Genomic DNA, 14,981 nt, shown 5'->3' with positions numbered 1-14,981 from the left:
GGGTAGTTTAAGACTGGTCATTACCCTTCAGGGAGTCTGGTGGCAGCAGGGGATAAAGTACTTACCATTGAGCATAGGGTTTCATCAGTTCCCCTCTCGCAGTGGACTTCATGACCTCAGCCTCTCTGATTGGGAAAGGAAAAATGATAGGCGAGCTTCAGAATCCCTTCTTCAGAAGAATGCACTTGATTTCTTCTTTTAGAATAAAACATCTTATAGGTCATTAAACATAAAACTGCCTCCCCACGTCACTTTAAAAATTGTACAATTGAGCCAGGATTGGAACTGAGCTATCTAGAGAGGACAGTGGGGAAAAAGTAGCCCCTGTCCTCTAAAGTAATACTCTAAAGTACCTCTAGAGAAGGACCAGTCTTCCCTCTCCTCTGCCGTCTATCAGGGCTGATAATTAAAAAATATATATAGTAAAAATGTTTCCCCCTGAAGATATATCCACCTGTTTTGCCTGAATAAGCCTTATGGTAACCTCAGCTAGAGGATATTGAAAGGAAACTTTTGACTTCAGTCTAAAGACATTACTAGCTCCTGCCCAGTTTGGGATACAGCACTAAGGACTAGGAAGAACAACACTTTGGTATTCATTACAGGTTAATTTTTTAACCCTTCAAATGCCTTTTCCTTATGTGTAAATTGGGACAGTAAAGATAAGGTAACTTGGGTAGTATATAATAAGTAGCAGTGACGTTAATCTCCTTCATAGATTTCCTCCTTTCTCAGACATCAACCTTTGGTATTTGTAATTAGCTGGGGTTGTAGTCTGGTGTCACCTCTCACAGTTTATATTACCTCTCCTGGGGGGCCAGAAACCATGCTAAGTTTGGAGATATACCCTTCAGTAGTTCACTTTCTATTTTTCCTTTTTGAAATCATGCTCTATATTTTCTGGGGCATTGTGAGTATGTGTGTGTCCATATCATTTACAGGGAGAATGTTCTAGAGCTGGCTAAAGAGCCTAAACATTCACTCTTATTCTACCCCTTTTGGCCAAAGACTCTGCTCTCTCACTGCTGAGTCTGTTGTGTGTCACCTTCATGAAAGTGTAAAAAACAATGAGTCATTCTAATTTACCACCGAGAAAGAAGGGGAACTTCTGTGGTTTTTTGTTTGTGGGAAACAGTTCTTCATTCAGGCTAATATGGGTGCATTGTACTAAAATGCCACCCTTTGACCAGCAACAGGAGTGAAGGAAGATGTATTGCTCCATGCCTTGTGTTAATGCATGTTTGTGAAATGTGCCCTTTGGCTGTGGCTGCTGTAGAGTTTGTTATTTTTGAGGTTCATTTAATTCACTGACTACTTAGGAAGATCTAATGTGTTTCAGCCACTTTGCTAGGCTTTGGTGATAGAACAGTGCGTAAGACACTGCTTCTATTTCTCTCTGAGATCATGATAAAGCCAGTAATTCAGTTGGAAAATTAAATAATTAAACAAACAATTGCAATAAAGTGTGACAAGCACTCTAGAGAAATATAGAGTACTGTGCAAACACAGAACAGAGGCATTCTTGGAAGATTCCCGAGAAGGTGATGGGTCCTGAGGGATATGTAGAATTTGACCAAGCAATGTAGCAGAGTCAGAGGGACAAGATTATGCCAAGGCCCAGGGACTTGAAGAAATATTGTTTGTTTGTGGAGGTGAAAGAAATACCAGTGTGGCTGTTTGAATTTGAACAAGCAATGATGTTGTAAAAGTAGGCTAAGGCAAGATCATGCAGGGCCTTGTAAGCTGTGTGTGAAGGAACTAGGCTGTCCCGAGGGCTATGGGAATTCTTTGAAGGGTTTTAAGGAGAGAGCAATGATCATATTTGTTTTACAAAGATTGTGTAGATCAGATTGGAAGAATGACAAGAGCGGGAGGCCAGTTGGAAGACAGGCACAAGATGATGATTGCTGGGACTGTAGAATTGCAGAGGACAGACAGATTTGGGAGAGTTTAGAAGGTAGTGCCATCACAGTTGATGCTGCAGGGATGGGAGAGAAGTTACAAATGGTGCTTAAATTGCTGGTTTGGGCCACTGAACAGTTGGCAATTCTGTTCTTTGAGTTAAAGTACTCAGAAAGAAGAGCAGGTGAGAGGGCTGGGACAAGGTGGAAATTATTTCTGTGTTAGATGTGTTTTGTGTGGAGTGATTGAGAGATGCCCAAGGAATAATATTTGGTGGGTGAAAGTCAACAAAATATAGATACTTATAGCCAAGGGAAGGGATGAGGTACCCCGGGGAATCATCATAATTAATCATGGGAGGAGAAAAAAAGCCCATAGAGAAGTCTAAGAAGGAACGGCCAGCGAGATAGGAAACCAGTTTAGGTGGGGGAGTCGCAGAAGCTAGAGGAAGAGTGTGAAGCAGAGAATCTTCAACGAGTGTCAAATGCCACAGGGAGCTCAAGTTAGAAAAGGGGTGAGAAAGATCCTGTAGATTTGGCAATAGGGAGTTGACTGGTGACCTTGACCAGAATGGAAATCAGATAGCAGTGGGTAGAGGAATGACTGAAAGTGAGGAAGTAGTAGGGGCAGTGAGTATAGGCAACTCTTAAGGAATGTAAAATGAGAACCACACCTGAGACAGCCGGCAGTGATGGCTGGTTGGGTCAAGAGCTTGGCTACATATAGGGGACTATAAAGTACTGAAAGCCAGTTTTTTGTTTTTTGTTTTTTTTTTAAAATGTATCTTTATTGATTTCAGAGAGAGGAAAGGAGAGGGAGAGAGAGAGCTAGAAACATCAATGATGAGAGAATCATTGATCGGCTGCAGCCCGCAACCCGGGCATGTGCCCTGACCGGGAATCGAACCCTGATCGCCTGGATCCTAGGTCGATGCTTAACCGCTGAGCCACGCCCGGCCGGGTGAAAGCCAGTTTTTTCATGGATGGAGAAAGGTGGTATACATATAGAAAGGGAGAAAGCTAGATTGGATCGGAATTCAAGCTAATGGTGTGAACTCATGATTTTCAGTATATGTAAACAGATACAGAAATAAATATAGGTGTAAATGTATGTGTGTGTATTTACCAACACACACATTTCCTAGCTATTTCCAAACCTTCCCAGAGGGCCTGGAAACAGTGGCACTGTACTAATAATGAACAGAGATAGTGTCCAGATCTTGGTTTTTAAATACCACTGTCTACTAAGAGGCATCAGGGCTCTTTGGAGAAATGACTGATTTGGCGCCTGGAGCCTAGAGTATTTTGCTGCCTAGAAAGTTAAGAAGGTACCCAAGAATGACGTATCAGGCCAAAAGGACTCAGGAGTCAGTTTAATGTGTGTTCAATGGCCAAATCTGAGAGAATTTGAGCATTAAAATAACGAGTGGTAGTAGAAGATCATAACCCATTTAACATAATAGCAGTTCTTGACTGCACATTGATACAAATAAATACACGGAGTAAATGAGAAAAAGGAAAGTTATTCCTTAAAGTAGAATGGCAACTAATAAATGCAGAAGAAATAACAGAACCAGAATAATAATCATTGGATAACTACCATAGTTATATGTAATCCATGCAAGAAATATGAATGGATGCTAAAATTAAAGGGTAAAGTGGCATAACATATGTGACATTTATATAGACTCCAAGCATCTCTCAGCAAAATATTGATTAATTATAATGGAGAAAAAATACAGTGGAAAAACCCAGCAGACAACCATCTTGATTATGTGATTAAGGTTATCACCACCAATGAGACAAAGTGACATGGTGTCCACCCATCAAGCTGCAATGAAAAGAATCCAGCACCACTTCTGTGCTAGCCCTGCCAAAGCAGATAATCTGGATCTAATCACGAGGAAGCATCAATCCCAAATTGAGCTCCATTAGTGAAAGTCTTTAAACCTACTTCAGTCTACTGTAATCTTCAAAAATGTCAAGGAAAAACTGAGGAACTGTTCCACATTGCAAGAGACTAGAGAGATGTAACAGCTGGGTGCTTTGCCTGATTTTTTTGTTTGTTTTGCTTTGTTATAAACCATGTCATCGGGCAACTGACAAAACTTGAATGGGGTCTCTGCAGGAAGGGCATTTGGGAGCTCTTTGTATTATCATTGCAACTTTTCTTTAAGTTTGAAATTGTTTCAACACAAAATAGGACAACATTAAGAGAATGAAAAGCAATGCAACAAAATCCTGATGGGAAGGGGCCAATAGACAGGGCAAGACAGAAAACAGCTCAAAATTAGAGAGAGAGTTGAGAGGGTGAGGTCCCTGATAAGGTAGGGGAGGATGGCACCGCCACCTTACAGGATGGATTCACTCAGAGATGAGGGGCTCTGGTTTTGTATTTATATATTTATCCTAATCCTCACCCAAGATTTTTTTTTTTGGTCTCAAGGCTTTTTTATTATTATTTATTTTTAATATTTATCTTTATTGTTGAAGATTATTGTCCCCCTTTTATCCCCATTCACCCCCTCCACCCCGCTCTTGCCCCCTCCCCAGGCCTTTACCACACTATATTGTCTGTGTCCATGGGTTATGCATATATGCATTTAAATTCTTTGGTTAATCTCTTCCCACCCCCCCACCCCCTACTCCCCTCTGAAATATGTCAGTTTGTTGCATGCTTCAATGTCTCTAGGTCTATTTTGTTCGGCAGTTTATTTTGTTCATTAGTTTCTTGAAGAAGACCCTTCAACATTTCATGTAATACTGGTCTGGTGGTGATGAACTCCTTTAGCTTTTTCTTGTCTGTGAAGCTCTTTATCTCACCTTCAATTCTAAATGATAGCTTTTCTGGGTAGAATAATTTTGGTTGTAGGTCCTTGCTTTTCATTACTTTTGACTATTTCTTGCCACTTCCGTCTGGCCTGCAAAGTTTCTGTTGAGAAATCAGCTGACAGTTGTATGGGCACTCCCTTGTAGATAACTGTCGTCTTTTTCTTGCTGCTTTTAAGATCTTCTCTTTGTCTTTAACCTTTGGCATTTTAATTATGATATGACTTGGTGTGGGTATCTTTGGGTTCATCTTGTTTGGTTTTCTCTGCACTTTCTGAACTTTTGTGTCTAATTTTTTCCTACCAAGTTAAGAAAGTTTTCAGTCATGATTTCTTCAAATAGGTTTCAATCCCTTGCTCTCTCTCTTCTACTTCTGTTACCCCTATGAAATGGATGTTGTTATGCTTGATGTTGTCTAGGATGTGCCTTAAACTATTTTCATTTTTTTTGGGGGGGGGGGATTCTTTTTTCTTTTTGCTGGTCGGATTGGGTATTTTTGCTACTTTATCTTCTAAATCACTGATCTGCTATTTATTCCTCCTAGTGTGTTCTTCATTTCAGATATTGTATTTGTCATTTTTGTGTGTGTGTTTTTTATGGTTACTATGTCCTTTTTAAATGCTTACTGTCTCTTTGTTTAAGTTCTCATTGAGTTCATCCATTATTCTAAGTTCCTTGAGCATTCTTATAACCATTGTTTTGAACTCTGAATATGATAGATTGCTTATCTCCATTTTATTTAGTTCTTTCTCTGGAGCTTTCTCCTGTTCTTTCATTTGGGGTATGTTTCTTTGTTTCCCCATTTTGGCTGCCTTACTGTATTTGTTTCTCTGTGTTAGGTAGATCTGCTATGTCTCTCAGTCTTGGTAGGGTGGCCTTATATAGTAGGGGTCCTGTGGGGCTCAGTGGTGCTGTCTCCTTGGTCACCTGAGCTAGGTGCTACAGGAATGTCCCTTGTGTAGATTATTGTGAGCCCTCCTGCTGTAATTGTGTCTTGATTGCTGTTGGTCCATTGTGGATGGGGTTGACCTTCTGACTGGCTGGCTGTGTGAATTGACCTTGACCACATTGTATGAGCTGCTTTTCAGGGATTGACCCCATGAAGTTGAATTTGTCCCAACAGTTCTGGTATCTGCCATGATCTCCCTTTGGGTGTGCCACTTGTGGAGTTAATTGAGTCATGCTCTGATGTGGTGTGAAGTCCACCTCTGAGTGTATTGGTTTTGGGCTTCTTGGGAGGGACTCTTTTGCAGATCAATGTCAGATGGTGCCTTTGACTGGCCCTGGGTTACCTGTTAGGAGCTACAAAGTGATCCATAGTTGGTGGCTGCCTCTGCTGGGCCTGGTTGCATGTGGGAGGGCCAACTTGTGTACTGAGGCCAACTTCCACCAATACCAAGCCTGGCACAGGTCAGTAAAAGGCCAACAGGATCTTTGAGGTCTGCCTTCACCAGCCAGCTTCCTATTAGGCTCAGTCAGTGAAAGATCCTCTGGCAATACATGAGTTGAGTGAAGTAGTTTTGCAGTGAGTTGCCAGGAAGGAGCAAGTGGTTCTCACCAGGTTGGTACAGATTCTAGCTTGATACCAATGCTGGGTCTGAGGCCACTCAGCAAAAGTCTCATGGTTCACCAAGGCCAGCGGCCACCTACCTGGGCCTGTGGACTTTTGTGGTGGGGCAGGGTCTCAGGGAGTGGTCAAAGTGAGTCCTGTAGAGTTCATCAAGCTAAAACAGATTAAGATTTGGGTGTGTGGAGGCAGGGCTTTGCATAAGAATAGTGGTGCCAGTTGGGCACACAGTGAAATAATGGTTCTTGCTTCAATGACACACAACTCAGTTTTTCTCAGCTTATCTCTGACACCCCTTAGTCTGCCTCGACCTTTTCGTGTCTCTGTCCTTCCTACCAATCTTGCAGTCTTGATGTGGCTTCTTCTGTAAATCCTTGGTTATAAAACTTCTTTTCAGCTACTCTTCAGTTGGTTATTCAGGTTGATTGTTCTATAACTTAGTTGTAATTCCAGTTTTGTTCTGGGAGGAGGTGAGTGTGATTTCTACCTACTCTGCCTCCTTCTTGGACCTTCCTGGAATTCTTTTTAATAGCACTCCAGATGCTTCATACAGAGATCAAATGTGTAAGTTAATAGATATGTCCATATAGAAGGTGATAGTCAGTCTTATATTTCTGGAAGGACTGCTGCTGAACTCACAGAAGATATCTTGAAACAAATGGCTTGTGTTGTGGTCAGCATTATCAGAGTGCTGCATGTATTGTCTATTCACAGGGGGTCCATATAAAAATCGGACATTAATCCCAAATTTTATTTCTGCCTCCTGGAAATTATTCTTTGAACCTTATGGAATTTGCTGTTTTGGAAATATTTCTTCACGTGTCACAGTTTCTGGACCTATGGAAAAATATTTTTCATTCTTTTTAATCTCATCTCATAATTTTATAAAAGTACAGAAAGTCTTTCCTAGACAAAATGGAATGCTCATTATGAAACTAGGGTACAGTAAAGCTAAATTATGAAAAGTTGATCTCAACTTTGAAGTACTGTGTGATCCAAAGAAAATGTGGACATGTGAATCAGCTCAGGTTTTGTCCTGTGCTAGTACAGTTTTTCTCTTCTGAATTAAATTTTTCCTTGTGTAGAATTTTAGATGAGGTTAATCAGATACAAACATATTTGCAAATAGCTGGAATCTGCCTTAAAAAGGTACTGCACAGTGAAATACCAAGCTTTAAAACTCTTTGAAGATAAGTGCACAGAAATTTTGGTTTAGTCTATTTACTGTGCAACAACAAAATGTAAAGAAATGGTCATTTACGTAGAAAAAAAGAATCAACTTTTGAAGCAGAGTGCCAGGAGAAACACAAGAAATGCTGATCTCACATTGCCCAGAGAAATCAAAACTGCAATGTTCAATACCCCAGTCATCTCCACCAAGAGCGGGACACTTGTTCTAATGCGGTGGATCATCTTGTTCACTATCACACAGCCATTTTCCCCCCTGATTTTTCAGAAGAAATAATTAAGAAGTGGAAAAGTTTCTGCCCTAGAGGCATTTGTAAGCAGTTTGAATGGATCTCAAAGAAACAAAGGCATGGATATTACTGCATTCTTTTGGATTTTAACGTGAACTGAGATTTTTACGAATCTCTGCAAAACTTACCTTTATGTCTAATACTTTCCCAAAATATTTGTATATTTTTGGCTTCATTTTAAAGAACATTTCTAAATCAAAATTAATAAAAAGGTTTTCCATTGACTGTGCTACAATAAATGGGCAAATTTAGCTATCTTCTTTATAGAACGTATACATGCAAAGATCAATTTTGACAAAGTTCTTGAGTTATTTATTTATTTAAAGATTATTTAATTGATTTTTTTTTTTTTTTTTTTTGGAGAAGGGGGGGGAGAGAAACATTAATGTGAAAGTGAAACCTCCATTGGCTGCCTCCTGCATGGCCCCCCACCCTCACTCCTGGGGTTGAGCCTGAGACCTGGGCATGTGCCCTGACTGGGAATGGAGCCGGCAACCTTTTGGTGCATGGGACGACGCCCAGCCAACTGAGCTACAAGGACCAGAGCCTTGACTTTTTTAGAAGTTAAGGGTCAAAATGGAAAATAATTATTCATTACTATAGTAAACTAATATGTAGATATGCTGTTTTCTTTTTTCAAAAATACATTAATCAAATGTAGGAATCCATTACTTTTTCCTTTCTTATACTCTAATATTTATTTTACTTAAAAGTGGCGTGATAATTCAAATAAAGTTAAACAGAAGAAAGCTTTTAGTGTCTGCATCTTTTTTTCTTATTTTTTTTCTTGATTTTAGAGAGAGAGGAAGGGAGAGAAACATCGATTGGTTGCCTCGTACTTGCCCTGACTGGGGATCGAACCCACAACCTAGGTTGAACCACCCAGCCAGAGCAGTGTCTGCATCTTTTTTCTGGTCATTATTATTACTCATTTCACAATAGTAAAATTACTTTTGTCATATAGAAGAGGGCATGTTAAAAAGTGATCCTCTGTCGTGTGAGATACACTAAATATACATCTGGCTACAAAAATACCAGGTAACGATGCTGATGTAAACTCTGCACTAGCTGCAAATCTAGGGCACTACAGAGAGTCTCTTTCACGTCATTCTGGACAGGCCTGTTTGAGGAGGGCTGTTTGTGCAGTATTTCTGCCTGCTAGAGCGCTTTCAGAGCAGACAGAACTGTGGTGTTTGGTTGTCTTTAAAAATGCATGGTACTAGATGTGAAATGATTTTAGAAGGTGCATTTTCCAAACCCATGAAAATTATTTGAAAAATATTTCAGGTAACATTTTGCCAGTGTTTAAGAATAGATGGTTTGTGTTTTTTTTTGTTTTTTTAAAGAAAAAAAATTACTCTTGAAAATCTAGTAATTTTATGGCAGCTTTAAGTAGTTGATTACAAGCAATGTAGAAGTAATACTCACTTTGTGAATCCAAGATTCATTACATCATCATCTGTTTGGTCTGCATGGAGAAAAAATTTGTGACTTATCAGTCACACACCTCTTAAGCCCTTTAGTTAAGGAACTCCTAACTCTGGTCTAGGAATCCATTCAGCTGTTCTGTACTTTTTAAGTTAATCCTTCTATTTTGAAAATGAAATCATGAAGCTAATAAAAAAAACTCATCTAGTGAATTGCTAATAGAACCTTCAACTATAGAAAAATTTAAACTGCTTGACTTACGTATTTAGGTTCTCAGATATTTACACCTTTATTTCCTTTTAGACTGTAATTTTCTTTATTGGGCTGTTTAAAATACTTTTGCTGTTGTAAAAGACAATATATTCAGTCTGGATGTAAATATGTGTTACTCGAGGGTCTTTTCAAAAATCCTCTTTGAGAGCCCATCATTTTCTTTGAAGTAAAATACCTGTTGTAGAGCAAGGCCTTTATGTTACCTATCAAGACTGCCCAGGGACATGGAGAATTACTGATACTAATCATAGACCCAACAGCCTTTAACCTGTCAAAGATTACCCGGAGGGAGAGGTGGCTGGTAATTACTGCCTCTCCTTTGAGACACTGTCAGGTGGTTTAGGGTTTACTTTGGCCTGGGTTATATAATTGCTATTGCAGGAGTTAGGAGATAGAAATAGGTGTCTTTTCAGGAGAATATTTGCACAGAAAAGAAAAATCATGCTGGAAGATGTGTTTTATTGTTATTACTATGTGTAGCATTAATGAAGAAATTGATTAATTTCTATTTTCTAGATTAGTGATTCTCAACATTTTTTGGACTCAACTGATTTTGTTTATGTGGGTACATATTAAAACTGAGAATTAAATATTTATTCATTTCAAATCATAGTAATATACCCATCACATGTTACTCTATGAGTTATTTTATATAAATAAATACATTTACAAAATAAAAAATTTAATGAGGATAATGACATTGTTTAACATGTTTGCAAATCTCTTTAATGTCTTGCTTAATAGAAGACATCTGGATTCTCATCTGCTTCTGCATTCAATTTGCATTATGGTTTCATTTGAAACACATGAAGAAAATCTAACTTGACACAGATATGTAGTTGGAGAGGAGAGGAGTCACCTTTTCCAAACTGTTTGACTTTTTAAAAAAATTTATCTTTATTGTTGAAAGTATTACAGATGTCCCCTTCCCCTCCCCCCCCCCATTCATCCCCTCCATCTGGCATCTGCCCCCTGCTCCTCCCCCCTCTCGCCTTCTGCACACTTTTGTCTGTTTCCATGGGTTATGCATATATGCATATAAATTCTTTCATTAATTTCTCCTCTTCCCCCACTTCCCCACCCCCACCCTTCCCTCTGAGATTTGTTAGTCTGTTCCATGCTTCTATAACTCTGGATCTATTTTGTTTATCAGGTTATTTTGTTCATTAGATTCCACATATGAGTGAGATCATGTGATACTCGTCTTTCTCTGACTGGCTTATTTTGCTTAGCATAATACTCTCTAGGTCCATCAAACTGCTTGACTTTTTTGTGGCTATTCTTTGGTACTGCACTAGAACTTAAGTGTTTTTTTTTTAAAGACTAATTGCAATGTGGAATCTGAAGCCATTTCAATGAACTCTTTTTAATCTGTTACATTAAATTCGATTTGTGTATCTTGCACCCGTAATGGATCTTTTTTCCATGTGTGATATTGTAATATAATGCATTGGTTATTTGAAAAATGTTGATGTCTTGAGAGTTCCAAATGTTGAAACATTTCATTTTATAAAATCATATTCAGAAGATTCTCTGATATGTCAATTTGGCTTTATCTCAGCATTTTTAGATGTAGACAGTATGGCTGTAGGTTGAAAATGTTAGTCTTATAACCCCATTTTAAGACAACAGTTCATCCTTAAATTAGGAAAAAGTATATTTAAAAATTTCTTTTAGAATGAGATAAAATGTATTAAACTTTAAAATGAATTTTAATTAATATTGAAATTTGTTTTTATTTGAAAATTTAAAAATATTATTGTGAAACAAGTTAAAAGATACCTCGACTTTTTGTGTTTCTGCGTAGGTTGCAAGGAAAACTTTGAGATTCTAAATAAGAATTTATTGAACAATAATGAAGTTACAGAGATTATAGTAGGAATAAACAGAGACAGCTAGTAAGAACACAGTAGAAGTACTGAGTTAAATTCTGAGAACACACCTCTTCATATGCTAAACCTCTTCTGTGGAACTAGAACACACCAGAATATACCAGAAGCACACATTCTATTAGCTGTCAGAACGATGATGTCATCACACATCATGTAGCTTCTGGGAGATTCCACTGTACACTCAAAAGGGGGAAAGTGAAAAAGGCAAATGTTTTAGCTTTACTATGAAAATAGTTTTGAACTCAAGGACCCCCTTGAGAGGTTCCTAGGGATCCTCTGTGTTCCCCTGGCTACACTTAAAGAATCGCTGTTCTAGATGTTTGAGTCCACCTTCAAGGTGTTTTAAAAGTTACCTCTGAAAATCACTGTACACTTTTTACATTTTGCAACCCTAAAGCAGGTGTGGTAATTCCATGTCAACATCCTCCTCATCTAGGCCTTATTCTGTGTCTTCTCATAAAATGAACTTTGATATGTTTGGTCATGTCATATTAATAAGGACAAAGGTAGGAAAATGGAAGAATGGTGGGCACTTTTATTAAATGTAACAAATTAATTAATTATTTAAAAAAAAATATCTTTATTGATTTTAGAGTGAGGAAGGGAGAGTGAGAGAGAGATAGAAACATCAATGATGAGAGAGTCGTCATTGATCAGCTGCCTCCTGCACGCTCCCAACTGGGGATAGAGCCTGAAACTCGGGCATGTGCCCTGACTGGGAATCGAACCCCGATCTCCTGGATCCTAGGTTGATGCTCAACCGCTGAGCCACGCCCGGCTGGGCTGATTAATTCTTTTATTTAATTTTTTTAATTAGAGGAGAAATGCATAATCTTGGTTCAAGCTAGCCTTTATTGGTGTGGAACCATGTTCCTCATTCCTTGGTCCAGTTTATGGCTGGAAAGAATGAAGACTTGGATAAGAACATCAATGAGCTCTACCCTGGCTGCTCATGCTTAACTGTGGGAAAACCAGGCTAGACTTTCACAGGGACAAAGGTCTCAGCTTCCTCTCATGAAACAATGATGATACTGGAATGTATGCTCCTTTCCTATCCTATCTTCTAATTGGAACAATGCTTACATCTCCAGTCCCATACCAGAGCTCTCTCACACATTGAGTTTAATGTGATAATTAGCTAGAATTAAATTGCCTATTAAACAAAGTGATTTTACAGTAATGTGCTGTTAAATTATGAAACACCTTGTGCTATATTTCTTTCATTCTAAAGTGCACATTTTGGCATATTTTAACAACCCTGAAATGAGAATGTGTTTTTCAATCAACAATGTGTTCATTTAACTGGTGGCAATTCCCACCCCCACCCCCCAATTTTCTGAAATGAGTATCAGTTTTTGTTTTAATTTTGAAATGTTATCTTCAAATACATTTCTTTTGTCATAATTACAAATGCCTATTTCATGAGGAAGACTATAATATATTTCCATTTTTAATACCTTCTATATTTTTTTAAAAGAGAAAACAAAATTTGGCAACAATTTATATGTATTTTCTGAAATGTGAATTTCCACACTAAGTGCTTCATAGCAAATACGAAATTAACATTAAGTTGTGCTCATGTAAATTGTTCTAAAGTTTGCTTTCCTTTCTTTTTAAAATCTCTTTTGCTTATGCTTTTAATCTGATTTTTTGTATTTAATTCTGTTCATAATAGGTTTATTTTAGGACAGTGGAACTGATACAAGAGCCCATAGAAAAGTCTCCTGGTCTGAGTTTCTACTTCAAAATTAATGGATTTCCCATATTTCTGAAAGGGTCTAACTGGATCCCAGCAGATGCGTTCCAGGAGCGAGTAACCTCTGACTTGTAAGTTACCATCTTTCTTTTCTTATTTCTCTTTTATTAACAGAGCCACAAAGCTTAAGAGTTACTCAGTCTTACTTTCTTTATTTCCAGTGGAAGGAACTGAGGGGCAATATAGAATTCTAGAATTTTTTTTAAAAAAAGAGATGATTAAATTTGGGTTTTTCGAAAGGCACCTTAGATATTTTTGTTCATGCTTTTAAAAAATGAAAAAAACTATATTTGCCTCTTCATGCTAAGATATTTACATATTCCTTTACTTTTATCTTAAAAGGAACTAAAAAAATCTTTAAAATTCTAGATCTAGGAAAAAATTTAAAATATTTTTCTGAAACTTTGAGAATAGAACAATATAAGAAAGAAATATTTTTTGATTGGGTTTGTAAACTACTGTCTTTGTGATCGTGAGGATAAACCTTGTGAAGTGAAAATAAACCCCATTAACTTATTTACAAATGTATAAATATGCATTGTGGTATATTATTTGGTGTTTAGAAAGTAGATGTGGTTGGTAACTAAACTCTAATTTTGCCCAAACTTGCAGTAATTTCCTTTTACTTTAAAATGTGTATATTGTTTTGAATTTCATATTAAAATGAAATTAGTCTTCAGACATAGGCAGAGATAATTAGCTGTCTCTCTTCCTTTTAATGCTCCTCTCCTGGCTGGTTTTGCTGGCAGCTGTTCAGCCCTGCTGACCAATTAGTAAACCTGCCCACGGGCTCTTTTGCCGAGACCGCGACGCTCTGGGTCCCTGGCCAGCCTGTCATTGGTCTTTTTCGTTCCTTTCTGGGCACTGCTCTGGAGATGGAGGGTACATGGTCTCAAAGGGACTATAAATTTCTAGACTTTCCTGAGGATAATGTGAATAGGAATTGGAAAAACAGAAATTTCCTAGAGAAAGAACTACTGGACTGGAGGAATTGTAAAAAAAGGAGATAAGAGTAAGCTAGCTTGGTCCTAATATTCAAACTTTGATTTTTGTCTTATAGTTTGAAATGGTTACATAACATTAGCACATACTTTCCAAGGTTTACAACCGTATTTTTCTACAGGAATAACTTTAAGACAAAAATTCATTTTTAGAAATAGTACAATAACACTGAGAAATTGAGAAAGCAGAAATAGTATCACCAGTAATTTTTCTAGGTTTGTTTATGTGGTGTTAGTTAATGTGTATATAATTTTGTCTTACTTCATTTAGCATTATATCCAAACCATCATAATTTTGAAATGCGTTTTTCTAACAGAGATTTTTAGATGTGTTTATCAACCACAATGTGTTTTTTAAATCTTTTTTTTAACATCCTCAAATTTTGAAATTAGTGTTTGTTTTTCAAACTTCTCTATAGGTTATCACTCCTTTTGCAATCTGCTGTGGACGCTAACATGAATGCTCTTCGGGTGTGGGGAGGAGGTATTTATGAGCGTGATAAATTCTATGAACTCTGCGACGAGCTAGGAATAATGGTGAGTGGTCGGCGGCATTTTATTTCTTGATATGTTACTTTTTCTGTGTTCTGAGAGGGTGGTATTGCGAATTCCTTCTTTGTTCAGAGTCAGGAATGATGTTCCATTTTTTGCAAAAGACTAAATGGCATCTTAAGAGCCCAGAGCCATAGTTGATAGCGTGTATCATAATTATTTATTTTTAAGTAATCGACATTCTCTATAGTAGTTATATCTAAGTATATATCTACATTTTCTTTGTGATTTGAGAGTATGCATAAGAAAGAAAATAAGATATTTAAAAACTTTAAGGACTACTAATAAGCCCTGGGAGAGAAGA

The 14,981-nt window shown here is 37.7% G+C and overlaps 1 protein-coding gene across 3 annotated transcripts in view; it reads left to right on the top strand.

Annotated features, from left to right (window-relative positions):
* MANBA (mannosidase beta) overlaps positions 1–14,981 on the top strand; it is a 116,109-nt gene that overhangs the window by 32,788 nt on the left and 68,340 nt on the right. For all 3 annotated transcript variants that reach the window (XR_013997459.1, XR_013997460.1, XM_081116971.1), the window contains exons 8-9: positions 13,044–13,195; positions 14,545–14,662. Coding sequence is in view for 1 of the 3 variants with exons in the window: in XM_081116971.1 (XP_080973097.1) it covers positions 13,044–13,195; positions 14,545–14,662 (270 nt within the window). In the remaining 2 variants the exon portion in view is untranslated. The remainder of the gene's footprint in view (positions 1–13,043; positions 13,196–14,544; positions 14,663–14,981) is intronic.

The sequence above is a fragment of the Miniopterus schreibersii genome (assembly GCF_964146895.1).
Source record: "Miniopterus schreibersii genome assembly, chromosome: 1".
NCBI classification, from domain to species: Eukaryota; Metazoa; Chordata; class Mammalia; order Chiroptera; family Miniopteridae; genus Miniopterus; species Miniopterus schreibersii.
The sequence above is the reverse complement of the archived record's forward strand: the minus strand, read 5'-3'. Positions and strand labels throughout refer to the sequence as shown.